A 26,822-nucleotide genomic window follows, 5' to 3' on the forward strand; every position below is an offset into this window, starting at 1 on the left:
ATCGAACTGGTCCTTTAGTTGATTTGTTGGTGGGCAGAAAATACCTCTTTATGGTTTATCTCCTCAAAGTGGAGCATATGAGAGAGACAGAGTGTGTGTGTGTGTGTGTGTGTGTGTGTGTGTGAGAGAGAGAGAGAGAGAGAGAGAGAGAGAGAGAGAGAGAGAGAGAGAGGTGTCGTTGCTCATGCGTCCGGTTGGCTGCGCTCTCCTCCTCCTCCTCTGGCTCGTCTCTCTCGGACTCAGTGCGCACTGAGCGCACGGAGGATGAATGAACTTTAAATTTGCCTCCTACAACTTTCACTCTCCAGTCGATCGGCCGGACAGCAGCGGACACCGGTGATGGATTTACACTTTTATTTGTGACTTCTTTGCGTGGTGAGCGTCGATCATGATGGCATCAATAGGAGACTTTGATCCTCTCAACACCCGCGTCCCTGCAACTAAAATCGAAGTTACAGTGTCCTGTCGGTGAGTCAGACTCAAAAAAAAGTGTGTGATTGCTGTTTTCCTATGATTTGAGCTGTACTGGTCATCACCTGGTCATGCAATCAGAATACTTACCCACAATTTAATGTTTTATGAAAAAGATGGTGAAACTGACAACATTGGAAAATGACTGGAATATGATGTTTTGTTGTGTTCTTTGAAAAGATTGCAAAAAAAAAAAAAAAAAAGTTACAAATTTCATTCATTCAAATATGCATTTGTGTTCTGTGTTAATTTGAATATCTGTCAAATTCAAATTCCAATTTCAAATTATTAATTTCTATAGCGCCAAATCACAAGGTCACCTCAAGGCGCTTCACATGACATAATGATATAGGGCTGGAACGTTTGCGTGCAATCATTATCTTTGATGAAACAAACAAAATATTTGTTTTACCAATAATAAAAAAATAAACATAACTGTTACAACTTGTCAAAAATTTACAGTGCATCTATGGATAAAATATAGAGCCACAACTAATGATTATTTTCATTCTTTATTGATTTGTTGATTAATCAATTAGGAGTTTGGTACAAAAATGTCAGAAAATGGTGAAAAATGTCCATCAATGTGTCACAAAACCCATGTCCTCAAATGCCTTGTTTTGTTTATGACTTAAAGATGTTCACTTTACTGTAACAAAAAAGTCAAGAAACCACAATATATTCACATTTAATAATCTAAAATCAGGCAATTTGGACTCTGAATGATTCATTGGTTATGATGTAAAAAAGTGATTATTTTAATAACCATTTAATTGTTGCAGTTCTCTGTCTGGCTGTCCTTAGCAGAACTCTCAGTGTGTTTGACTTTATTTTGCACCCACGACCTTTACCTTTCTGATACCCATTCCTTTAGCTGTCTCCATCTCCATCAAAGTCATTAAAGAGGTTTAACTGTTCTCCATTTGCACATATAACAGGTCCCAACTAATGTACCAGTGATTTTAAATTTGTATGCAGAGGCATAAATTTGATTGTGTGTTGTAGCCAAATGACTGTGTAATAGCATACAAATAATGAATTTATGAGTTCAATGGTATGAATATTTCATGAGGTGAAAGTTGGAACATACCATTCAAAGAGGCAAAGCTGAGTTGGATGGTATGTTCCAGCTTTCACCGAATTAAATATTTGTTCCACTGAATGAATGTAAAAACATTCATTATTTGTCTTATATAACAGCTAAAATAGATCCTTGTCATTTGATATTCATTCATAAACAACACAAAAGGGATTTACATTTTGGTGTTCCACTGCTTCTAAAATCCAAATTGTGATGTGTAGCCCAGTGATGCTGTGCACTGACTTCGGACTTTCACAAAAAAAAGGAAACAAAAAAGACTTTGTGTAGTTCCTCAGTCCAGGCAAAAATCACGTCAGCCTTTCATCTGAACAGCTCTTCATGCATCCAGATGGCTTACAGCGGAGTGGATTGTGTGTGTGTGTGTATGTGTGTGTTACAAGAATTAGCAGTGTCAGTTAGCTCAATCAAATCCTGTCTGGGTCGGATTGTTGTCCCTTGCACGCGCGCACACACACGCAACTGGGTCGGCGCTTGTGCACACGTGTACTACCAAAAAGAAAAAAGGGGAAAAAAAAGACTGTGTAGTTCCTCAGTCCAGCCAAAAATCACATCAGCTTTTCAGCTGAACAGTTCTTCATGCATCCAGATGGTTTATAGAGGAGTGGATTTTGTGTGTGTGTTAGCAGCATCAGTTAGCTCAATCAAATCACGTCTCGTCAGAGTCGTTGTCCCCCGCACGCACCCGTGTGCACACACTCAACTGGGTTGGCGCTTGTGCTGCCAAACAAAGACTGTACTCTAAATGCAATGCAACACAAAATGGGACGAATTAATTCATGTCATGTGACATACAAAGCAGCAATCAAATGACAAGGATCCACTCAGCTGTTACATAAAGTCAAATATACAGTTTTTTAATTGCAGATATTATATCCAGTTACATTGTGGTGGCAGACTGATCTGAATGGCTGACTGCTGGTGTTACCAACTGACTTGTCACTTGCAATCAGTCAGGGTTTGCACATTGGTTGTGTCGCGAGGGTGTTTCCAGTCTACTCCTGAATAATGTGTGCTCCTGTCTCGCTCCTCCTGATATCAGACAGATTTCAGACACCCGGGCCACACAGTGCAAAGCTCAGATGAAAGTATTTTACAAGTAAACTCCAGAAATTGAATAAAGTCATTACTGGTTTTGAATAAATAATGCACACATTGATCATATTAGAACAAAAAAGGAACAAAAGGACAGATTATATTAAATTATATTGGGAATTACTTTCTTGGGGGTGCTATGACAAATAACTCAGCCACATGGGGTGTGCAGCCAGTACATTCTGAGTGCTGGTCCCAAGCTCGGATAAATGAGGAGGGTTGCGTCAGGAAGGGCATCCAGCGTAAAACAAGCCAACCAACTATGCAGACAAAGAATCGAATTTCCATACCGGATCGGTTGCGGCCCGGGTTAACAACGTCCGCCACCGGTGCTATTGCCCAACAGGGTGCTGGTGGAAATTGGGCTACTGCTGGGTGAAGACAATGAAGAAGAGGAGGAGAACGTTACCACAAACAGCGGGAGAAGAAGAAAACTAGAAGGGTGGAAATGAGAGTGGGGACTTTGAATGTGGGTAGTATGACTGGTAAAGGGAGAGAGCTGGCTGATATGATGGAGAGGAGAAAGGTAGACATATTGTGTGTGCAACAGACCAAGTGGAAGGGAAGTAAGAGCAGGAGCATCGGTGGTGGGTACAAGTTGTTGTACCATGGTGAGGACAGGAAGAGAAATGGTGTTGGGGTCATTTTAAAGGAAGAGTATGTTAAAAGTGTGTTGGAGGTTAAACGAGTGTCTGACAGGGTGATGAGTGTGAAGTTGGAAATTGAAGGGGTGATGATGAATATCATCAGTGCATATGCCCCACAGGTAGGTTGTGAGCTGAAAGAGAAAGAAGATTTCTGGAGTGTGTTAGATGAGATGGTGGAGAGTGTGCCCAAGCATGAAAGAGTGATGATAGGAGCGGACTTCAGTGGGCATGTTGGTGAAGGGAACAGAGGTGATGAGGAATTAATGGGTAGATATGGTATCAAGGATAGAAATAGCGAAGGACAGATGGAAGTTGATTTTGAAAAAAGGATGGAAATGGCTGTGGTGAATACCTACTTTAAGAAAAGGGAGGAGCACAGGGTAACATATAAGAGTGGAGGAAGGTGCACACAGGTGGACTACATTCTTTATTGGAGATGCAAGCTAAAAGAAATCAGAGACTGTAAGGTGGTGGCAGGAGAGAGTGTCATTAGACAGCATAGGATGGTTGTTTGTAGGATGAATTTAGAGGTAAAGAAGAAGAAGAAGAAGAAGAAGAGAGGATCAGATGGTGGAAGCTGAAGGAGGAAGACTGTTGTGTGAAATTTAGCGAGCAGGTGAGAGAAGCACCGGTTGGAGGGGAAGCAATTTTGGACAACTGGAAAAGTACTGCAGATGTGGTGAGGCAGACAGCTAGGACAGTACTGGGTATGACATCTGGACAGTGGAAGGAAGACAAGGAGACTTGGTGGTGGACTGAAGAGGTCCACGAAAGCATAAGGAGAAAGAGGTTGGCGAAAAAGTTTTGGGATAGTTGGAGAGATGAAGAAAGTAGACAGGAGTACAAGGAGATTCAGTGTAAGGTGAAAAGAGAAGTGGCAAAAGTGAAGGAAAGGGCATTTTGTGAGCTGTACAAGAAGCTGACTAGTAAGGAAGGAGAAAAGGACTTGTACCGATTGGCCAGACAAAGGGACCGAGATGGAAAGATGTGCAGCAGGTTAGAGTGGTAAAAGATGCACATGGTAATGTGCTGACAAGTGAGGAGTGTGTGCTGAGAAGGTGGAGGGAATATTTTGAAGAGCTGATGAATAAAGAAAATGAGCGAGAGAAAAGGCTGGATGATGTGGTGAGAGTAAATCAGGAAGTACAAGAGATTAGTAAGGAAGAAGTGAGGGGTGCTATGAAGAGGATGAAGAGTGGAAAGGCAGTTGGTCCAAATGACATTCCAGTGGAAGCATGGAAATGTCTAGGAGAGATGGCAGTAGAGTTTCTAACCTGATTGTTTAATAAAATCTTGGAAAGTGAGAGGATGCCTGAGGAGTGGAGATGAAGTGTGCTGGTTCCTATTTTCAAGAACAAAGGTGATGTGCAGAGCTGCAGTAACTACAGAGGCATAAAGTTGATCTGCCACAGCATGAAGTTATGGGAAAGAGTAGTAGAAGCTAGGCTTAGAAAACAGGTGAAGATCTGTGAGCAGCAGTATGGTTTCATGCTGAGAAAGAGCACTACAGATGCAATGTTTGCTCTGAGAATACTGTTGGAGAAGTACAGAGAAGGCCAGAAAGAGCTACATTGTGTGTTTGTGGACTTAGAAAAAGCTTATGATAGGGTGCCAAGAGAAGAGCTGTGGTATTGTATGAGGAAGTCTGGAGTGGCAGAGAAGTATGTTAAGGTAGTGCAGGACATGTACAAGAATAGTGTGACAGCGGTGAGATGCACAGTCAGAATGACAGACTCATTCAAGGTGGAGGTGGGATTACACCAAGGATCAGCTCTGATCCCTTTCTTGTTTGCAGTGGTGATGGACAGGTTGACGGATGAGATCAGACAGGAGTCCACATGGACTATGATGTTTGCAGATGACATTGTGATCTGTAGTGAGAGTAGAGAGCAAGTTGAGTCTAGTCTGGAGAGGTGGAGATATGCTTTGGAGGGAAGGGGAATGAAAGTCAGTAGAAGCAAGACTGAGTACATGTGTGTGAATGGGAGGGAGCCCAGTGGAACAGTGCAGTTACAAGGAGTAGAAGTGGCGAAAGTAGATGAGTTTAAATATTTGCGGTCAACTGTTCAAAGTAATGGAGAGTGTGGTAGAGAGGTGAAGAAGAGAGTGCAGGCAGGGTGGAGTGGGTGGAGAAAGGTGGCAGGAGTGATTTGTGACCAAAGAATATCAGCAAGAGTGAAGGGGAAAGTTTACAAGACAGTAGTGAGACCACCTATGTTGTACAGCTTAGAGACGGTGGCACTAACAAAAAGACAGGAGGCAGAGCTGGAGGTGGCAGAGCTGAAGATGTTGAGATTCTCTTTGGGAGTGAGAAGAATGGACAAGATTAGGAATGAACATATCAGAGGGACAGCTCAGGTGGGACGGTTTGGAGACAAAGTCAGAGAGGCGAGATTGAGATGGTTTGGACATGTGCGGAGGAGGGACCCAGGGTATATAGGGAGAAGGTTGCTGAGGATGGAGCCACCAGGCAGGAGGAGAAGAGGGAGGCCAAAGAGGAGGTTTATGGATGTGCTGAGGGAGGACATGCAGGTGGTTGGTATGAGAGAGGAAGATACAGAAGACAGGGTGAGATGGAAACGATTGATCTGCTGTGGCGACCCCTAACGGATACAGCCGAAAGACAAAGAAGAAGAGGGGTGCTATGACAAATCCAGGAGGAGCTCAAGCGCCTTTTAGTGCCCCCCCTCACCCCCGGCGCCACCCATGACAGGGAGTTTTTCCTTACCTCTGTTGCCTGTGTGCTTGCTCTAGGGGTTGGTAAGTTTAGCCCTTACTTGTGTGAAGCACCTTGAAGCAGCTTTGTTGTGATTTGGCGCCAAATAATCTAAATAAATTTAATTGACACTGAATTAGTGGTTAGAGCTGTTGCCTCATGGCAAGAAGGTCATGGGATTGATCATCACATGTGGCCTTTCTGTGTGGAGTTTGCATGTTCTCCCCCTGTTTGTGTGAGTTCCCTCCGGATGCTCCGGCTTCCTCCCACATCCAAAGACATGCAGGTGTGTTGAAACTTTTAATTGTCCGTGGGTGTGCATGTGTTTGTCTGTCTACATGTGGCCCTGCAACAGACAGGCATCCTGCCCAGGGCCTACCCTGCCTCATGCTCTATGTCTGCTGGGACAACCCCCCCCCGTGACCCTTAATTGGAGTAAGCGCTTGGAAATGAGTGAGTGAGTATGAACATACATAACATAACAAATACACACACACACTCATCTTCAACCGCTTATCCAAGACGAGGTTGCAGAGGGCTGGAACCTATCCCTGCAGTCATATGGTGTAAGGCAGGGTACACCCTGGCCAAAAAAAAAAAAAAAAAAGAGTACTGTGCAAACCTACGCTAGTTTCCAATTGCACAAACTTTTACCTTTGAAAAAAAATTCAGAGTCAAAGTCCTGTTAGAAGTGGCTTGTCATAAGATAAAATATATAGATCAAAAGGGCTTTTCAATCTTAAGAAGAATCAAATATCTGCTAAATCCACAATTCGGATCAGATGTGGATCAAACTTAATGCCCCCTGACACTTGGACAACTTTGATGCAAGCACTCTGCCATGCAGGAGAGTAAACCCGTCCCAAACTCATTGGAAACTGTTGTAAACTATGTGCGGCTTTGTGCAAGTGTGCAAAGAAAATTTTGAAATGTTCAAAATCCCCATCAGGCATTTATGATGTGAACTTCATGTGAACATTGTGCAAACAATTATCAACACTGCATGTGAGTGAGAGTGATTATGTCAGCACACCGCATCACATCGCAGGTCATCTGAACGATTATAAGGAGATTTTAAATCTATCATAAACATACTTTTACAGCTACTCATAAGAAGGAATAAACATTCAACTGTTTTACCAAGCAGTTACAGTATAAACATTACAAATAATTACCTTTCAGAATGTTTCAATGCTTTCTCCACCTCATTAAGCGTACGAGAAAGAAAAAGAAGAACAAAAAGCTGCAGATGAAATGGTTCTCTGTGATTCCGGAAGCGATTAGAGGTGTTTTCAACAGCCAACTCTGAGAGAAAATGATAAATTCGCTGCAAAATAATTATTTTATATACACATCCAGCATACAAAGCGCAGCGTCCAGTAGAACAAAGCACGGCATCCAGAACACAGCGGGTGGGATCGTCACGAAGAAGTGCGTGCAAGTGCACGGATCAAAGTCATGCAAGTGTCAGGGCACCTTTAGTTTATTCATTGACAGTGATAGCTTGCACCTCATTGTCACAAATGGGAATGACTGAGGAACTGACTGAGATATATGAATGAATGAATGAATGAATGAAAATGAATGAAAACTGTTTATTTCGAACATTTGATACAACAACAATTACAAGATAGATCAGTAAAGACAAAACAAAAAAGTTCCTACTGTGTACCCAACATGTCCGAAAAGGGGTAGGGTGAAGCATCAGCTTATTTATCCCTACCCCTTCTTCCCCACAACCAGTAATACCCTTTGCCACATATACACATAGATTCCTACACACCTAAACCGATATCAATATATATATATATATATATATATATATATATATATATATATATATATATATATATATATATATATATATATATATATATATACATATATACACATACATATATACATACACACATCAACATACATACACATATACATACATATACATATATACATATATATACACATATATATACACAAACATAAATATACACCTACACATACCTACTTACATACAAAATACTATATATTTACAAGCCGAAGCAAAAAACAAAAACACCCTAACCCTCATTACCCTTCCTCCTCCCTATACCTAGAAAAAAACATATTTTTGTACCGCTGTTTGAACTGGTTCATGCTTGGACATTGCTTGAGCCCCACTCCCAATCTGTTCCACATCCTCACCCCACAGACAGAAATACAGAAACCTTTTAATGTTGTTCGTGCCCACTGATGCTTTAAATTAAATTTCCCCCTCAGACTGTAATCCCCTGATCTGTTAAAAAACATATTTTTAATATTTGCTGGAAGTAAATTGTTTATTGCTTTATACTCAATTTGTACTGTTTGAAAATGAACCAAGTCTGTGAATTTTAAGAATTTGGATTGTAAAAATAGTGGATTTGTGTGATCTCTATAGCCAGTATTATGAATAATTCTTATAGCTCTTTTCTGCATTACTGATAGTGATTGTGTTGTACCTTTATAAGTATTACCCCATACCTCTGCACAGTACTGTAAATATGGTAAAACCAGTGAGCAGTAAAGAATGCGGAGTGAGTTGTGGTCCAGAATATGTTTCGCTTTGTTTAGAACTGAAATGCTTCTTGACAGTTTACTTTGTATATGTTTTATATGAGTCTTCCAGTTTATCTTATCATCTATTATCACCCCCAGAAACTTATTTTCATGTACTCTTTCAATATCTACCCCCTCGACTTGTAACTGAACCTGTATGTCTGTATTACAATAGCCAAATAACATGTATTTTGTTTTACTTAAGTTTAATGATAATTTGTTTCTGTCAAACCATATTTTCAATTTTCCCATTTCTATACTGATCCTCCTCAGTAACTCCTGCAAATCCCCCCCGAACAAAAAATGCTTGTGTCATCTGCAAATAATACTAATTTTAATATTTTGGAAACATTGACAATATCATTTATATAAATTAGAAACAGTTTTGGACCCAATACTGACCCCTGTGGGACGCCACAAGCATTGTCCAAGCATGATGATGTATATTCCCCCAAATACACAAACTGTTTTCTGTTACTTAAGTAGCTTCTCACCCAGTGCAACACCAACCCCCTAATCCCATACTGTTCAAGTTTATTGATTAATATGTCATGATTGATTGTATCAAAAGCCTTTTTAAGGTCTATAAATATTCCAACTGAATGTAATTTGTGGTCTATGGCGTTTGTAATCTCCTCAACTGATTCTATTAATGCAAGTGATGTTGAACTATGTGCTCTGAATCCATATTGACTATCAGTAAGTAATTTATGTTTATTTATGAATTTGTCTAATCTATTATTGAATAACTTTTCTAATAATTTGGAAAATTGTGGAAGCAAAGAAACAGGTCTATAATTTGTGAAGTGGTGTCTATCCCCAGTCTTATACAGCGGCACAACCTTAGCTATTTTCATTTGATTGGGAAATTTACCGGTTTGAAATGATAAGTTACAGATGTATGTTAATGGTTCTACAATCCAATCAATGACCTGTTTTACCACCACCATATCAATTTCATTTAAATCGATGTTTTATATTTACAATTATTCACAATGTCTATAATTTCTTTTCCATCCACTGCTGTGAGGAACATTGAACAGGGATTTCTTTCTATGAGATTATTATCCCAATCCTCAGGTTGGGAATCGGGAATTTTTTCTGCCAAGCTTGGTCCAATATTTACAAAAAAATTATTAAAACCGTTGACTACCTCATCCTTATTTTCCTTCTTGACATTATTATCAATGAAATACTGAGGGTAACTGTTTTTTATTACCATTTTTGATAATGCTATTTAATATATCCCATATTCCTTTAATATTGTTTTTGTTATTATATAATATGTTACTATAATATTCCTTCCTACATACCTGTATAATATTAGTTAATCTATTTTTGTATTTCTTATATCTCGTATATATATATATATATATATATATATATATATATATATATATATATATATATATATATATATATATATATATATATATATATATTTTCTGCCTCTTTAGTCTTTAGTTTTATGAATTCTCTATACAGTGTATTTTTCTTATTACATGCATTTCGTAACCCTTTCGTCATCCATGGTCGAGCTTGGATTTTTTGTTTTCTGTAGTCTTGTTTAATTGGACAATTTTTATCATATAATGATGTAAATATTTGTAAAAAAGTTTCATATGCACTATCAACATCACTTTCACTGTATACCTTTTCCCAGTTTTGCTCCTGTAAATCCTTCTTTAGTGTGTTCATGTTTTCCTCTGTCCGCACTCGCCTGTATTTTATTTTCTCCTCTGGCTGATTCCGCCGATGGTTTCTATTATAAACGATGAAAACTGGTAGATGATCACTAATGTCATTGATTAATAATCCACTCACAGTGTTATTCTCAATATCATTGCTGAATATATTATCAATTAAGGTAGCACTATGGGATGTAATTCTGCTTGGCCTGGTGATTTTTGGATATAAACTCATACTGTACATTATACTGATAAATTCATCTGTTATTTTATGCTTATTTGGATTGAGCAGATCAATATTTAAGTCACCACAAATGAACACAGTTTTTTGATTAGTTTTTGAGAACATTTTTCCCATACAGTCAGTGAATGTTTCAATACTAGATCCTGGTGCTCTATATATACAGCTGACTAATACATTTTTGCTTTTTTCTTCACATATTTCAATAGTTATACATTCTAATAAGTTATCAATCACAGTTGTCATATTGTCTACTATTTTATAATCCATGTTCTTATCCACATACACAGCCACTCCTCCTCCACTCTTATTCTGTTTACACAATTAAATTCATATCCATCCAGTTCAAAATCCATTCCTTTATCTTCATTGATCCATGTTTCTGATATAGCAATTATGTTAAATATTTTTTTTAAACTGACTTAAATATTCTTTAATGTTGTTAAAGTTTGCATATAGACTTCTGCTGTTGAAATGGATTATTGATAATTTGTTATCCGTTCTAATGATCCGATTAAACTGTTCATCTGTATAATAGCAACAACTGTCATTGATATTTGAGAAGAAATTACTGTCCGGGTCTATATCGTGCTCCAAGTCCAGTACATTGTGGTCTGTGTATTTAAATGTTCTCAGTTCTACTTTTCCATGATCAGCAATCCTTTGAGTTATATCCTTCTTGTCTCCAGATGTAGATGAATAGGTAGTAGATGAATAGGTTCCTCTGGTCTGTGTCATGGTGTTGTGATGTGTTTGTGTCCTCATACCTTATTGGTCATATTTGTCCAGATCCTCGATGTTCCTGATTACCATAACCTTCGCTTGTTCTGGTGTTCCATTCAATTTGATAAATGTTTTGCAGTTGGATGTCCATGTCTGTTGAATTTTTCCCTGCTTTTTTAAGAAACGAGCTTTCCTGGCGATGTCTGCGTTTCTTTTGGTCAGATGTTCATTGATGAATACGTTTGTTCCTTTAAGTTTCCGTCCCTGTTTTAACAATGCCATTTTATGTTTTCTGTTGACAAACCTCATTATAACTGCTCGCTTGTCTCCATCCTCTCTCCTGGGCAGGGGGTGGCACGCTTCAATGTTATTACAGTCCATTTGAATACCTTTAGATTGCAGGAAGTCAGCCACCTGTTGTTCCACTGAGCTGGCCTCCTGCTCGTTGGCCTCCCCTCCGCTGTCTTCTGACACCGCCCGTGCGTAGGATCGAGGTTTAATATGAATTCCTGTAATAATAACGTCGTTCATCCTTGTGTACTGTTCCAACTCCGCAACATGGTTCTCCAGGTACACCAGACGCCGGTCTTTCTCGGCATTCTGGATCCGGAGAGCCTTCACTTCTTCCACCAGCTCCATAATGGATTTCTGCTGCATTTTAACCACAGAGATTTCCTCAGACAAAAAGTCCAGGGACTTCTTGATATCGTCTCCCTCCTCCGCCGTCAGTGCTTTCTTCGGACCCATGGTCAGATAACTCCGCGCTGGCGCCTCGGGCCTCGGTAAAGCCGCGCCGGTGGATGTGCGCTGACGCCTCGGGCCTCGGTAAAGCCGCGCCGGTGGAACTGCGCTGACGCCTCGGGCTTCAGGTGGAGCCGCGCTGGTGGATGTGCGCTGGCGCCTCGGGCCTCGGTAAAGCCACGCCGGTGGAACTGCGCTGACGCCTCGGGCTTCAGGTGGAGCTGTGCCGGTGGATGTGCGCTGACACCTCGGGAGACAGTCCAGGGTCCGGTACACAGAAAGGCAGGCCGCGTAGTAAAGGTACAGATGAGGGCAAGGCAAAATACGTGGTCAGGAACAGGCTTTATCCTTTTAAGAATCACACCTCGGTTTTCTGTGTCCAGAATTATCCAGTAGCTCCAAAGCTGCTGCCGCCCCCATTCAAGCATCTGCATGCACTTAGCGAGAGGAAGTGTTCAGTAGATTTTCAGCAATAACACTTTGGAATGCAAACGGGAATATGTGCTGATAGAGAAGAAACCTGGAACCCAAATGGGACAGTGACGGAAACACAAAGACAGAAACACTTTGAGACAGGAGAGACAATATAACACGACAGGTGTAACAGCGCAAAGACACAATGACACAATGAACTACAAACTAGGGAACATCCAGATCAAACTTTGTCAGTCAATAAAGAATACAACCCTACATAACACTCTCAAATATGAAAGAAATTTGATCTTTTTTGATGCTTACAAATTTTTGAAAATTCAGCTTTTCCCTTTGACCTGTGACCTAGAAAATTTAATCACTTCTTGCCTATCAGAATATGAATTATCAGTAACATTTTCAGAATGATATATGAGAAATTGTGTGCTCCAGGCTGTTCACAAGCAGACAAACAAACAAACGGGGTGATAACCTCCTCTAACTTTGTTAGTGGAAGTAATAAAAATAATTGTCCATCGAGTGCTTACCCATTGTGGAAGTACAAACCTCAAGGAGAAACTGGCCAACAACACAACAATACACAACATTTTTGAACGGTATTCAGAGGTATGCATATGAACATTCAGAATGGATGGAAGTTTGATAAAATCAAGTTATAGAAAGAATTATACAGAACTGGCCTTATTTTTGTTCTGCCTTGTTTTTGATGAGTAACATGTCGCTGATTAAAAAAGTAGGTTCTTACCATTATTTTATTGTGATTTTGAATCTTTGCTGGTCCATTCCAAACTTCCCCTTCTAAATTTCCAAAATGCAATTTTTCAGAGGCTTGCAATTCAGTGGCTTCATCGCAAGTAATATCACAACTATGTCTGCAAAAAAGTGAACTTTTCCTTGAATGAATTCATCTTTCTTTTTCTCTAATAATGTTTTTTTTTTTTCTCTCATTTTCATTCTTTCTACAGGAGTCTACTGGATGTTGATACATTCTCCAAGTCAGATCCTGGTATGTATAAAACTTTTCTGTTTGCTGCAAAACAAATAAATTTACATAGACATAAACATAAATTTACATTAAATTAATTATTTAAAAATATGTAATTATTATTTACAGTGTTTGCTTTGGGTGGCATGGTACATTAATGTGGGCAGTGTTGCCTTACAGCAAGGAGGTTGATGGATCACTTCCCACTTGGGAGTTTGGATGGGTTCCCTTTCAATCACTTCTAAAGATGTGCAGGTTAGGTGAATTGGAAACTTTAAAATGACTGTAGGCATGTGTGACAGTGTGGCCGACTGGCACCCTGTCCAGGCTGTACCCTGCCTGTGCCCTATAATGTCTGGGATACGCTTCAGCCCTGATGACTCTGGATTGGCATAAGCGGGTATCGAAAATGAATGTCTGTGTCATCAGTCATCATTACAACCCCAATTCCAATGAAGTTGGCACGTTGTGTAAAATGTAAATAAAAACAGAATAGGATTTGGAAATCCTCTTCAACCTATATTCAACTGAATACACCACAAAGACAATATATTTAATGTTCAAACTGATAAACTTTATTGTTTTTGTGCAAATATTTGCTCATTTTGAAATGGACACCTGCAACACATTTCAAAAAAGCTGGGACAGTTGTATGTTTACCACTGTGTTACGTCTAACAACACTCAGTAAGCGTATGGGAACTGAGGACACTAATTGTTGAAGCTTTGTAGGTGGAATTCTTTCCCATTCTTGCTTGGTGTACAACTTCAGTTGTTCAACAGTCCGGGGTCTCCGTTGTCATACTGTGTGCTTTATAATGCGCCACACATTTTCAATGGGTGGCAGGTCTTGACTGCAGGCAGAACAGTCTAGTACCCGCACTCTTTTACTACAAAGCCAGGTTGTTGTAACACAAGCAGAATGTGGCTTGGCATTGTGGCTTGCAGAAATAAGCAGGGACATCCCTGAAAAAAGACATTGCTTGGATGGCAGCATGTGTTGCTCCAAAAACTGGATGTACCTTTCAGCATTGATGGTGCCATCACAGATGTGTAAGTTGCCCATTCCATGGGCACTAACACACCCATACCATCACAGATGCTGATGAAATGTGGACTCATCAGGCCACAGCACACTTTTCCACTTTGCATTTGTCCATTTCAAATGAGCTCGGGTCCAGAGAAGGCGACAACGTTTCTGGATGTTGTTGATGTATGGCTTTCGCTTTGCATGGTAGAGTTTTAACTTGGACTTGTAGATGTAGCGACAAACTGTGTTAACTGACAATGGTTTTCTGAAGTGTTCCTGATCCCATGGGATAAGATCCTTTACACAATGATGTTGATTTTTAATAGGGCTGAGCCGGATACTCGTTTCAGATGAGTATCCAGTACGGATAAAGGATTTTTGATGAGCACAAGCATGATCCGAGTAAAACCCATCAATATCTGTGCTCGTGCTGAAGGAAAATCCTGACTGGCTAACTGACTGTCTTCACACTCTGTGATTGGCCAGTCACACACAGTGCCCGCCCCTCCCTGCAGCTTCTCGCACACACACAGGCAGGATCTGCTCGCTCTCTGTGCTTGGCTTGACTCTAGCTCACGTTGCTGTGCTCCTCAATTTTTCTTCACTTCGCCTCTGTTTTGGTTTGTATGGTATTTAACATTACTTGGTGAACTTGTTTTATAACATACACGGTGCATTTGACAAATAGAGCTGAAAATGGCTTGTGTTGTGTCGGTCACTGCCTCCACTCTGGTCGTTTTTTTTTTTTTTTTTAACGTTTGGTTGCTGGCTGATGATACAAAGTCAGATGGAAAACTTTGCTTGTAGTGAATGTGGTGCTTTTGAGAAGAATACAGTGAACAAGGCTGACATATTGTTTGCCATCACTGGATGTTTGCATGCATCCCCAAGTTCACACAGATCATTAAAAAATAAACAGTCTTAGAACAACCTGTCTGTCTCTCTCACTCAGTCACACACACATGCACACAGACGCCTTAATCAAAATTCCAAGAACGTTAGATAGTAAAAATAAAGAAATAATTGAAAAAAAATGTCAGTTTGTTCATAACATTAAATAATAATAATAATAAAAAGAAAGTTGTGTTGATCATGACAACTCTTTTTCATGCATATTTAATACATCATAATTTCCTACTACATTGAATGCCAATTCTGAGGCTGTTCTGTAAATATTCATTCATACACTTAAGAAATTCATGTTCTGAGTTGATAAAAAAAACTTGTTCTGCAAACAGTTCTCTTGCTTTTGTGATCAAAATCATTGATTTGAATCGGTTTTGAGGTTGTTCTGGAAATAGTTCCTTTACTGTTGTGATCAAAACATTGAATCTCAATTCTGAGGTTGTTCTGTAAATATTCATTCATACTCTTAAGAACATTTATGTTCTGAGTTCATAAAAAAAAAAAAACTTGTTCTGTAAATAGTTCTTTTACTTTTGTGATCAAAATCATTGATTTGAATCTCAATTTTGAGGCTGTTCTGTAAATAGTTTTCAAATAAACAATAAATATAGAAACTTCTGATCAATCCATATCAATTTCACACTTAAAATAACGTACAGATGTAAGCCCACCCATTTCTGGTTAAACCACGCCCACTTCCGATTTAGGCCTGCCCACTCCGAGTACAGATACAGATAATTTAGATGGTTGAACAGATACTGGTGTACTAGCTCATCCCTAGTTTTTAATGCAGTGCCGCCTTCGATCCCTCAGGCGGCACTGCATTCATTGCTGGCACTCAGTGTTGGTTTTTGGCCTTGCTGCTTATGTGTAGAAAATTCTCCTGATTCTCTGAATCTTCTAACAATATTATGGACTGTGGATGATGGAATCCATAAATTCCTTGCAATTGAACATCGAGAAACATTGCTCTTAAACTGTTGGACTATTTTTTCACGCAGTTGTTCACAAAGTGGTGATCCTCGCCCCATCTTTGCTTGTGAATGGCTGAGCCTTTTGGGGATGCTCCTTTTATACCAAATCATGACACTCACCTGTTTCCAATTAGGTGTTCTTTGAGTATTCACCAACTTTCCCAGTCTTTGTTGGCCTGTCCAAACTGTTTTGAAATGTGTTGCAGGCATCCATTTGCACAAAAACAAAAAAGTTTATCAGTTTGAACATTAAATATCTTGTCTTTTTGATGTAGTCAATTGAATATAAGTTGAAGAGGCTTTGCAAATCATTGCATTCAGTTTTTATTTACATTTCTCATAACGTACAACTTCATTGGAATAGGGGCTGTAGAAAAACAGCTGAATACATTCATGTGTTATTTGCTTTTGGTCCAAGTTTAAAATGTTGCTGTGGCTGTTATTCTGTGATTTTTGCAACCAAGAGGCTTATAATTCCTTCAGAGTTGTCTGGGTGTTTTGGTGACACCCCTCACTAGTCTTTTTCCAACATGGTCACTCAATTTTTGAAAACTGCTAAGTATATGGGACACAGATCAACCTTAAAGTACTGCTTCTTTTTTAAATGATTGAGACAAATGAAGTCCAACACATATTCAGTGATTTGGAAATGTTCATGCCTCCATCCTCTTACTTGTCCCAAGAAAACTGACTGTAAAAGTCATGATTTAATCCTAATATTAATACTAAATTGCTCCTGTCCTCACTTCTTTTGAAATATGTTGCAGGCATTAAATGCAGGAATGGATGAAAATTCCAAATGTAATGATACTGACCACACAAAACATCTTGAGGTCATACTGTCCCCAACAAAATAGAAGTCAGTGTAAAAAAAAGGATCTCTTTGCTTTTTGTGCATCTCTATCTCTCTTTCCGTATCATCTCAACTTTATCTCATCTTAAAAAATTTCCACTTATACATGTACATCCCAACCTGATTTTAATGGAAATGCACTTCTCATAAAATTTTGCTCAACAATAACAATGGGTAAACAAGAGCAATTGGAGATTTTTGACATCCGCCAATCTGGATCCAGATCACATCCAAAATTGAGTGGAGTCTTCTATGCCCTACTATATATGTGTGGTGCAAATTTGGTGAGAATCTGTGAAATAGTTTTCACATAATCCTTAAAAGCCTATAAAGAGAAATACTGAGCCAGAAACTGGATAAAGAAACGGGCCGCCGCGACGCTCCGCCACAGGAAAAACACCTCTGTTGGAAGCCATAAGGACAAGTTGGAACATGTCCAGCTGTTAAACAATTTCTCATATACTCACTCCACTGAAAGCCATCAAAAGCCGCCTGGATTTTACAAATGGTTATCAACACGGAGGTGTTTTTCCTGTGCCACCGCACCGCGCCGGCTGTGTCCCGACGCGCGGACCCGTCCTCACGTCTTTCATTAAAAAAATCTCCTTTAACAGTGGAATATCCGGATAAAATGCTGAAACCGACTTCTTCTGAAACTTCTCTGTTCTCTCATGACGTCCTGGATCAATAGAGCCTGAAATGTGGAGGTTTTCAGCTTGAAACAGGCTGACCACGGCGCCTGGGACCGCTGCACGACATCTCGCTCCGTGGGAAGTCCTTAAAGCGACAGTATCACCTCAAAATCTCTCATCAGCCATTAAAATTTTCACCGAAAACCAGCTTAATTTTTCGAACCGTGTCCACTTCGATGTGTCTCACAGGTTTCGAAAAAATTTTGATCAAACAAAGCGCCAGTCTCTCAGCAACTTCTCAGACAAAGGAATTCCAACGAGGGGCTGGACGACTCCTCCCACAAGGAGTGCTCACAGGCGAATGACGTCACCGACAGGCATGGAAAAACTCACGCATGCGCACGAGGGTTCAAGCATGTCTGACGTAAAAACATATGAATGAAATCATATAGTTTTTGAAAAAAATAAAAAGGACCTATACTTTATTGACAGCCCTCGTGTATATATATATATATATATATATATATATATATATATATATATATATATATATATATATATATATATATATATATATATATATATATGTATACTGTATGTATGTATGTATATACATATATAAGTACATATGCATATATATAAATATAAACATGATTGAGATTGAAAAAGAGAGAGGAGCATCTTATTTACAATATGTGAAGTGGAATTTCGATGTGCTAAGGTGACATTAGTGCAAGGATTTGTAAACGAGTTATTGTACATGATTTGTGGACATATTATTGTATGTGGTTATTTCACAGTGTTATTGTACAGTCTGACAGCAGCAGGGAGGAACGACCTGCGGTATCGTTCATTCTGTCACTGAACGAGCTGTTCAGCTCCACTACAGTCCAGTGCAGAGGGTGAGAGGGGTTGTCCATGATGGATTTGAACTTGGCTAACACCCTCCTCTCAGCCACCTCCTCCAGAGAGTCCAGAGGACAGCCCAGGACAGAGCTGGACTTCCTGACCAGCTTATTCAGTCTCTTTCTCTCCCACTCTGTGCTGCCCAGGGTCCAACAGATGACAGCATAGAGGAGAGCAGAGGCTACAACAGAGACATAGTGTTGTATGGCTGGGGGGCCTGGCTGCCTTTTTGTTTCTGTCTTTTGTTTTTCCTTCCAGGTGGCTTGCATTTGGGACTGAGTGGCTGTGTTGCTGAGGTTATCAGGACCTCACCCTGATCACCTGCGGCTCGTCAGGACTCACAGCTGTGGTGCATCTATATGGATTGGAACATGGTGGCATTTAAGACTGGAGTATACAGTGTGTATTTGCCAGAGACTCGACCTTGTGACCAGACGGGTGAGATCGTCGTCTCGGGAGCCATCTCATCATCAGTGGATGCAGAGAACGTCCAGGGTTTGATGCACGGTCTGTGAAAGAGGAGGGGGTGAGGTCTCACGCTCGTCAGCACACTTCCTGAGGTACGTTAGATTTTGTGACTAACGTTTATACAGTCAGTAAATGTGGTGTCCCTCACACCTTATTATATTGAGCTGTACGTTAGTCATGTATCGGCTTCCACTGCAGTGGAGTTTTGTGAACTGGATGTTCCATGCCTGCAGGTTGGGAAGCTGATTAGTAATTAAGCCAGGAAGTGTTTGCTGTTTATGTACACCTTTGAGTGGTCTCTCTGTGTGTAGAGTGTGGACTCGCATAACGGTTCCTTCTTTCACAGACTCAGTTTGTTGCGGCCACCTGGGGGGTGTCGGCGGGGTCCTTGGGTCCGAACGGCTTCTGGCTCCGGACCGTTAGCGCTGCTGGGAGCGCAATGTATCACCACCACGCCAGACTGCACACTCTTTTGTTGTTTTGTATCACATCACTGTTATGTATTAAATTCAGTTAGCCTTTGTACCGTGCTCTGCTTATTTCATACTGGGTCCTTCAAACGCTGGTCGGTTCTCCGAGCTGCGTCCGACACATAACAGTAGTCTCTGGCCAAACATCACGGACCCAGCGGTAGCAGAGACGGTAACACGCCGGGAAGGCGGCAGCAGACGTTCAGTAGTTATCTGGATCAGTTGCGGGTGCTCTCCGCCCGGATGGTGCGTGTTTGAGACCCATTGCTGAATACTGATTTGTGCTCTCTTGCAGCCGTGTTCCTGTGTTGTGCCTTATCCGAGGGTCGTGGTGGAGTGTGACTGGCGACGGCTTTGCGTCACGCTCCGACCGGATAAGAGGTTTAAACGGGAGCTGCAAGAGTGTGTCTGTAATGGGTGCACGCGCACGGCGGAGCTCTGTGGCACGGGTCGCTGAGCTTCCTGTGTTACAGTTGTAGCCCCGTTTCCCCGGATAAAGATAACTACTGCGTCTGTTGTATCAGCTCCGGCGTTATTTAGTTGAGCACATTTTGGTTGTGTGTTGCACATAGCTGCGCACGGAGATGCAGCTCGTTTGTTTTCTGTCACCAAAGGGATTTTTTTCATTTTTAGCACTTTGGCTCCCTCTTTTGGTGACTTAGTCACATTACCGTTAAGCTCTTAAGTTAGAACAGGTGTGTTCGATTTGTTTGAGCTTAACGGTATACGTCACTGATTTGTTTTGTGTTAGTTCATTTTGTGTGGGTGTTTTTTGAGTTGGTTTTTGTGTGGGATTTTATTTTTTGTTTTACACTATTTAGTGTCTGGGTCGTGACCCTGCAGTTCTGTCAAAAAAAAAAAAAAAAAAAAAAGGACCCAAGCAACCTTATGTTAGTCTGTTAGTCTTTTTTATTTCTTTCGGTTTCGCCTCCCAGGGTTTGATGGGACGGTCCCCTGGGGGGTCATGGGGGGGTAATTGGGTTGTTTTTTCTTTTTTTTTGTTTTGTTTTTTGTTATGCCCTCTCTTCTCCTCTGACTCCAGCCGGGTGAGCCGTAGTGTCGGCGTTGCTGGAGGGGTGCAGTTTGGTTGTGGTGGGTATTTCCCAGGTGGCCTCTGCACCCGGGAGGGGGGGGGGGGGTTTGGGGTGTTTTCTTTTTTTTCCCTCTCTTCTCCTCTGGCTCCAGCCGGGTGAGCCGTAGTGTCGGCGTTGCTGGAGCGGTGCAGTTTGGTTATACTGGGCGTTTCCCGGGTAACCTCTGCACCTGGGGGGGGGGGGGGGGGTGTTTTTTGATTCCCTGTTCCACCTCCGGCTTCAGCACGCCTTTGGCCGTCTGCCATCGGCGTGGCTGAGGTTTGGGGCAGTGGGATATACCTGCAGCTAGTGGCTGGTGTAGAAGTCGGAGGAGTGGCGCCGGTTTGTGCTGTTTGCCATAACCGCTGTTCCACTCCTTCCGGTTGGCTTCTATGGTATAGTCACAGTTGGTGACACTGGACGTGCTTCCAGTTTCCACTGCGCCAAGGGGGTGGGGTTGGGGTTGTTTTGTTTGTATGTTTTTTTTTTTTTTCCTCTCTTCTTGTTTTTCCCCCCAGTTTCCGCCCTCAGGGTTTGACTGTGGTGTCCTCTGGGGGGGAAAGGGCTGTGGGTCCATCTAGCCATAGACGGCTGGGGCTGGGTCCGTTGGTCATGAGGGGAGGCGTCTCCTGGGGTTGACGAGTGGTCCTCTGGGAGGCGCTGGGAATCCCCGTGGGTGACGTTGGATCCCAGAGGGACCTCGGCTGTGGTTATTACTCCTGGAGCTGGCGGGAAGTCCTCTGGGGGGTGTTGGTCCCTACATGTCGTTTGGGGGGGGGGGGGGGTGTTAAGGATTTTGTATATATGTTATCACTGTTAAACATTTGTACATTTGTCTTCTTTCTCATGAGAACGGTGTTGTGCTGTTTTGCACTTCACCCTGAGAATGTACGTGTTATTCAACCTTGTTTTAGCTTTGTCTTCTTTCTCATGAGAACGGAGATGTGCTGTTTTGCACCTGTCTTAATGCAATCCTGAGAATTCAATTTTGTTTTAGCACTCTGGGGTCAATCTGAGCTGGGAATGAAGGGCTGGATGTACTTATTATTATAATATAACTTTGTTTTCGCAGCCTCTAACGACTGGGAGTAAGAGAACGTTTTGACTATTGTGATGTGGTGTTTAGTGTGAAGGAGTGTGAAAGACAGGACACTTCAGGCAGATGCAGAACAGCTGATACCTGCAACAGACGAACGAGATGTGCTGACCTGAAAGTGTTCTTCCTTACAGCTGCACTTATTGACGTATGCGTTTATGTTATGGGAAGAAACTTGTCTTGCGTCATCACCCCCACCCTTAGGACAAGTTTCTTGTTTATGTGATGAGGGCATCTCTTAATAAAAAGAGCGGAAAAGCAGGCCAGACTTTAGTGTAGCCTTGGTGTACAGCCTGGCCGCACTCCGCGCGTAAAATTTGACTTTCTGTCTCACTGGTGTTTCTTGACTCTGTTTGTCTTGTTAAAGGTTTTAAAAATGTTTGGAGGAGAAAATACCCAACAGGGGGGGGGGGGGGGGGTGTTTTAGCGCTTTTATTTGTAAGCTTAAGTTTGGGGTTTTTCTTTTCTCCTCTTCCCGGGGTTTGATAGGACGGTCCCCTGGGGAGGGGGGGGTGGTTTGGTTGTTTGTGTTTGTCTTTTTTGTTTTATGACTAATGACCGCACATGGTTGGATAAAGGCTGACCGCACAGGTTTAAGAACTCCTGGCCACACCTGTGCTAAGTGACTGACTGAAACAAAGGCAAGGATGCAGCCAGAGGAGAGGACATCAACCATTCTGTTGGAAGACGAATGCAGATGCGGTTTCCAGCCATGGTCCCTGGAGGGGGGTGTTTCTCCTGGGCCAGGTTTGTGTGGTCGCCGGGAGGCTTCCCGTGAGGGTGGGGTACTGTTGTATGGCTGGGGGGCCTGGCTGCCTTTTTGTTTCTGTCTTTTGTTTTTCCTTCCAGGTGGCTTGCATTTGGGACTGAGTGGCTGTGTTGCTGAGGTTATCAGGACCTCACCCTGATCACCTGCGGCTCGTCAGGACTCACAGCTGTGGTGCATCTATATGGATTGGAACATGGTGGCATTTAAGACTGGAGTATACAGTGTGTATTTGCCAGAGACTCGACCTTGTGACCAGACGGGTGAGATCGTCGTCTCGGGAGCCATCTCATCATCAGTGGATGCAGAGAACGTCCAGGGTTTGATGCACGGTCTGTGAAAGAGGAGGGGGTGAGGTCTCACGCTCGTCAGCACACTTCCTGAGGTACGTTAGATTTTGTGACTAACGTTTATACAGTCAGTAAATGTGGTGTCCCTCACACCTTATTATATTGAGCTGTACGTTAGTCATGTATCGGCTTCCACTGCAGTGGAGCTTTGTGAACTGGATGTTCCATGCCTGCAGGTTGGGAAGCTGATTAGTAATTAAGCCAGGAAGTGTTTGCTGTTTATGTACACCTTTGAGTGGTCTCTCTGTGTGTAGAGTGTGGACTCACATAATGGTTCCTTCTTTCACAGACTCGGTTTGTTGCGGCCACCTGGAGGTTGTCGGCGGGGTCCTTAGGTCCGAACGGCTTCTGGCTCCGGACCGTTAGCGCTGCTGGGAGCGCAACGTATCACCACCACGCCAGACCGCACACTCTTTTGTTGTTTTGTATCACATCACTGTTATGTATTAAATTCAGTTAGCCTTTGTACCGTGCTCTGCTTATTTCATACTGGGTCCTTCAAACGCTGGTCGGTTCTCCGAGCTGCGTCCGACACATAACACATAGAAGGTCTTAAGCAGAGGCCTGCTCACTCCAAAGGATCTCAGTCTCCTCAGGAGGTGGAGGCGACTCTGGCCTTTTTTGTACAGGGCGTCGGTGTTGTGAGTCCAGTCCAGTTTGTTGTTGAGGTGAACACGCAGGTATTCGATACTGTCCACAGTCTTTATGTCCTCCCCCTGGATGTTCACCGGTGGGTGATGTGGTGGTTTCTTCCTGAAGTCGATCATCATCTCCTTCATCTTACTGGTGTTGAGACACAAGTGGTTGCGATCACACTAGTCCACGAAGTCTGTGATGACCGACTGGTACTCCAGCTCATTCCCCTCAGACACGCGACCCACAATGGCGGAGTCATCAGAGAACTTCTGGAGGTGGCAGCTGTCCATGTTGTAGGTGAAGTCTGAGGTGTAGATGGTGAAGAGGAAAGGTGAGAGGACGGTGCCCTGGGGAGCTCCGGTGCTGCACCTTACCACCTCAGACTGACAGCCGCGCAGCCGCACGTACTGCGGGCAATCAGTGAGGTAGTTGATGGTCCAGGCGGCGAGATGTCCACCCACACCTGTGTCCTCCAGCTTCCCCCACAGCAGCGCCAGTCTGATGGTGTTGAAAGCGCTGGAGAAATCAAGGAACATGACTCTCACACTGCTCCCACCGGTCTCCAGGTGGGTGAGCACTCGCTGCAGTAGGTAGATGACAGCGTCATCTACCCTGTTGTTGGGCCTGTAGGCAAACTGCAGTGGGTCCAGGATGTCGCTCACCACGGTGCGGAGGTGAGACAGAACAAGCCATTCCATGGTCTTCATGATGTGGGAGGTCAGGGCAACTGGTCTGTAGTGGGCTGGTTCCTTGGCATGCAGCATTTTGGGAACCAGGACCACACAGGAGGTCTTCCACAGGGTGGGGACCACCCCCAGGCTGAGGCTCATGTTGACGATGTGGCTGAGGACCTCCCAGAGCTCATCTGCACAGGTCCTCAGCAGCCTTGGGGAGATCCCATCAGGTCCTGCTGCTTTCCTCTGCTTCAGCCGCAGGAGCTGGCCTCTCACCTCGGTTGGAGTTACAGTGAGTGGGGGAGGGAGGGGGAAGCTGAGGTGTGAGCTGAGGTGGGCTGGTGCTGAATACAGTCCCGGGGGAGGAGGGACAAGGTCCGGGGTGCAGTGGAGGTGACCAGGGGGTAGAAGGTGGGGGGTCAGAGGGACTGGAGGGCTGGCTGCTGGAGACATGTGGAGAGCCGGGAGCAAGCAGGGGAGCAGGTGTGGAGGAGCCAAAACGGTTAAAGTAGCTGTTTAGCTCCTTTGTGAACCGAGAATCTCCATCTGCAGTCCTGCTGGCACCCTGCCCAAATCCGGAGGCGGCATCTCCACACGTCTCTGACATTGTTCCTGGCCAGCTGCTCCTCCATCTTCCCTTCATGCACCTTTTTGGCTGCACGGATCTTCCACTGGAACTCCTGTTGGACTCTACGCTGCTCCTCTCTGTCTCCCGAGTTGAAAGCCCTCTTCTTCTGATTCATCAGGATCTTTAGCTCAGGGGTCACCCAGGGGTGGTTGTTGGGAAAGCACCGTACCCTCCAGGTAGGCACAGTGCTCTCCACACAGAAGTTCATGTAGTCAGTGACACACTGGGTCAGGCCTCTGATGTCTTCACCATAAGAGTTTTGAAACATGCTCCAATCTGTGATTCTGAAACAGTCCCTCAGCCTCTCAGTGGCCTCTTCAGTCCAGAGTTTCACTGACCTTTTATGTATTGGTTCTCTTCTCACCCTGGGTGTGTATTGGGGGAGCACATAGACGAGATTGTGATCCGAGCGTCCCAGCGGGGGGAGGGGGGTGGAGGTGTAAGTGTCCTCCACATTAACGTAAAAAAGGTCCAGCATTCTATTGTCCCTGGTTTTACACATGACCTACTGGGTGAACGTGGGGAGGGTGGCGGAGAGGGAGGTGTGGTTAAAGTCCCCAGTGATGAGGAGGAGGGCCTGGGGGTGTTGTGTCTGCAGCCGCGTGACAGTACTGTGGATCCACTCACAGGCAGTGGCGGCGTCTGCAGAGGGAGGAATATACACGCAGAGCACAATCACACTTCCAAACTCCCGTGGGAAATAGTACGGCCTCATGCTCACCGCGAGTAGCTCCACGTCCGAGGAGCAGATCTGATCTTTCACGTGAACATGAGCTGCGTTGCACCATCTCTCACTCACATAAACGGCGAGCCCCCCTCCTCTTTTTTTTCCGCTCTCTGCCAGTGTCCTGTCCATGCACATGGTGTAAAGCCGTCCATGTTAATGACCAAGTCCGGTACATGTTCATCCAACCACGTCTCCGTGAAGCACATGAGACTGCAGCCCTTATACAGCCTCTGGAAACAGGTTAGCGCTGCTAGCTCCTCTGTCTTGTTGCGGAGAGACCTTACATTCCCCATGACCACAGACGAAATATAAGTCCTTCTCCGCTTTGTCTGTCCACCCCTGCAGCCTCTCCATCTCTTCCGTATGTCTAGGTGCTCAGCATAGCGGGGACCTGGCCCACTGTACATAGAGTCTCTTAGTCCAAGCAGCTGATCCCGGCTATAAACAATGGGATGTCGGGAGCTGGAAACAAAGGGATTTCCCCGTGATACCTCAAATAGTGCCAAAAGCAGCATAAAACTAATCACAAGAGTAACAAAAGTGGGTTTCCCATGTGCATACTTGCACAGGGTACCACCCACTGCAAATAAAGACAAATAAGCACTATTAAAAAGTATTAAAAATTGCGAAAGTAGGAAAAGAGGGGGCAGAGCTGAAATAATAAGCAGCTGCATCGGCAGCACCATCTTGAAAAAAAAATGTAGTTGACTGTAATTTGAATTGTTGGATTTGTGTTTAAGGTTTTGAGAAAATGAGTGGAGGTTTCAAGAAATGTGTTTTAGCCATTTTGAAAAACTGTAATATGAATTAGCCTAGACTTTAAATATTCATTCCATCGCTATCATTATTTTACCTTTTCTTCCTTTGGCATTCTGGCTATGATTGTTTCTTGTACGAGGTCTATTAGAAAAGTATCTGACCTTATTATTTTTTTCAAAAACCATATGGATTTGAATCACGTGTGATTGCGTCAGACAAGCTTGAACCCTCGTGCGCATGCATGAGTTTTTCCACGCCTGTCGGTTGCGTCATTCGCCTGTGAGCAGGCTTTGAGTGAGGAGTGGTCCAGCCCCCTCGGCAGATTTTCATTGTCAGGAAATGGCGGAATGATTTGGGCTTTTTTTTCCATCAGACGTTTTTCAGAAACTGTTAGAGACTGGCAGCTGGAAACCATTCGAAAAATTTATCTGGCTTTCAGTGAAAATTTTACGGGTTTCACAGA

The 26,822-nt window shown here is 42.9% G+C and overlaps 1 protein-coding gene across 1 annotated transcript in view; it reads left to right on the forward strand.

Moving 5' to 3' along the window:
- Nucleotides 1-388: 388 nt before the first annotated feature.
- The window catches only part of LOC117512201 (copine-9-like), a 524,667-nt gene continuing 498,233 nt past the window's right edge, over nt 389-26,822 (forward strand). The window contains exons 1-2 of the mRNA XM_034172192.1: nt 389-468; nt 13,393-13,433. Coding sequence (XP_034028083.1) covers nt 389-468; nt 13,393-13,433 — 121 coding nt within the window. The remainder of the gene's footprint in view (nt 469-13,392; nt 13,434-26,822) is intronic.

The sequence above is a fragment of the Thalassophryne amazonica genome, chromosome 6 (genome assembly GCF_902500255.1).
Source record: "Thalassophryne amazonica chromosome 6, fThaAma1.1, whole genome shotgun sequence".
Taxonomy (NCBI): domain Eukaryota; kingdom Metazoa; phylum Chordata; class Actinopteri; order Batrachoidiformes; family Batrachoididae; genus Thalassophryne; species Thalassophryne amazonica.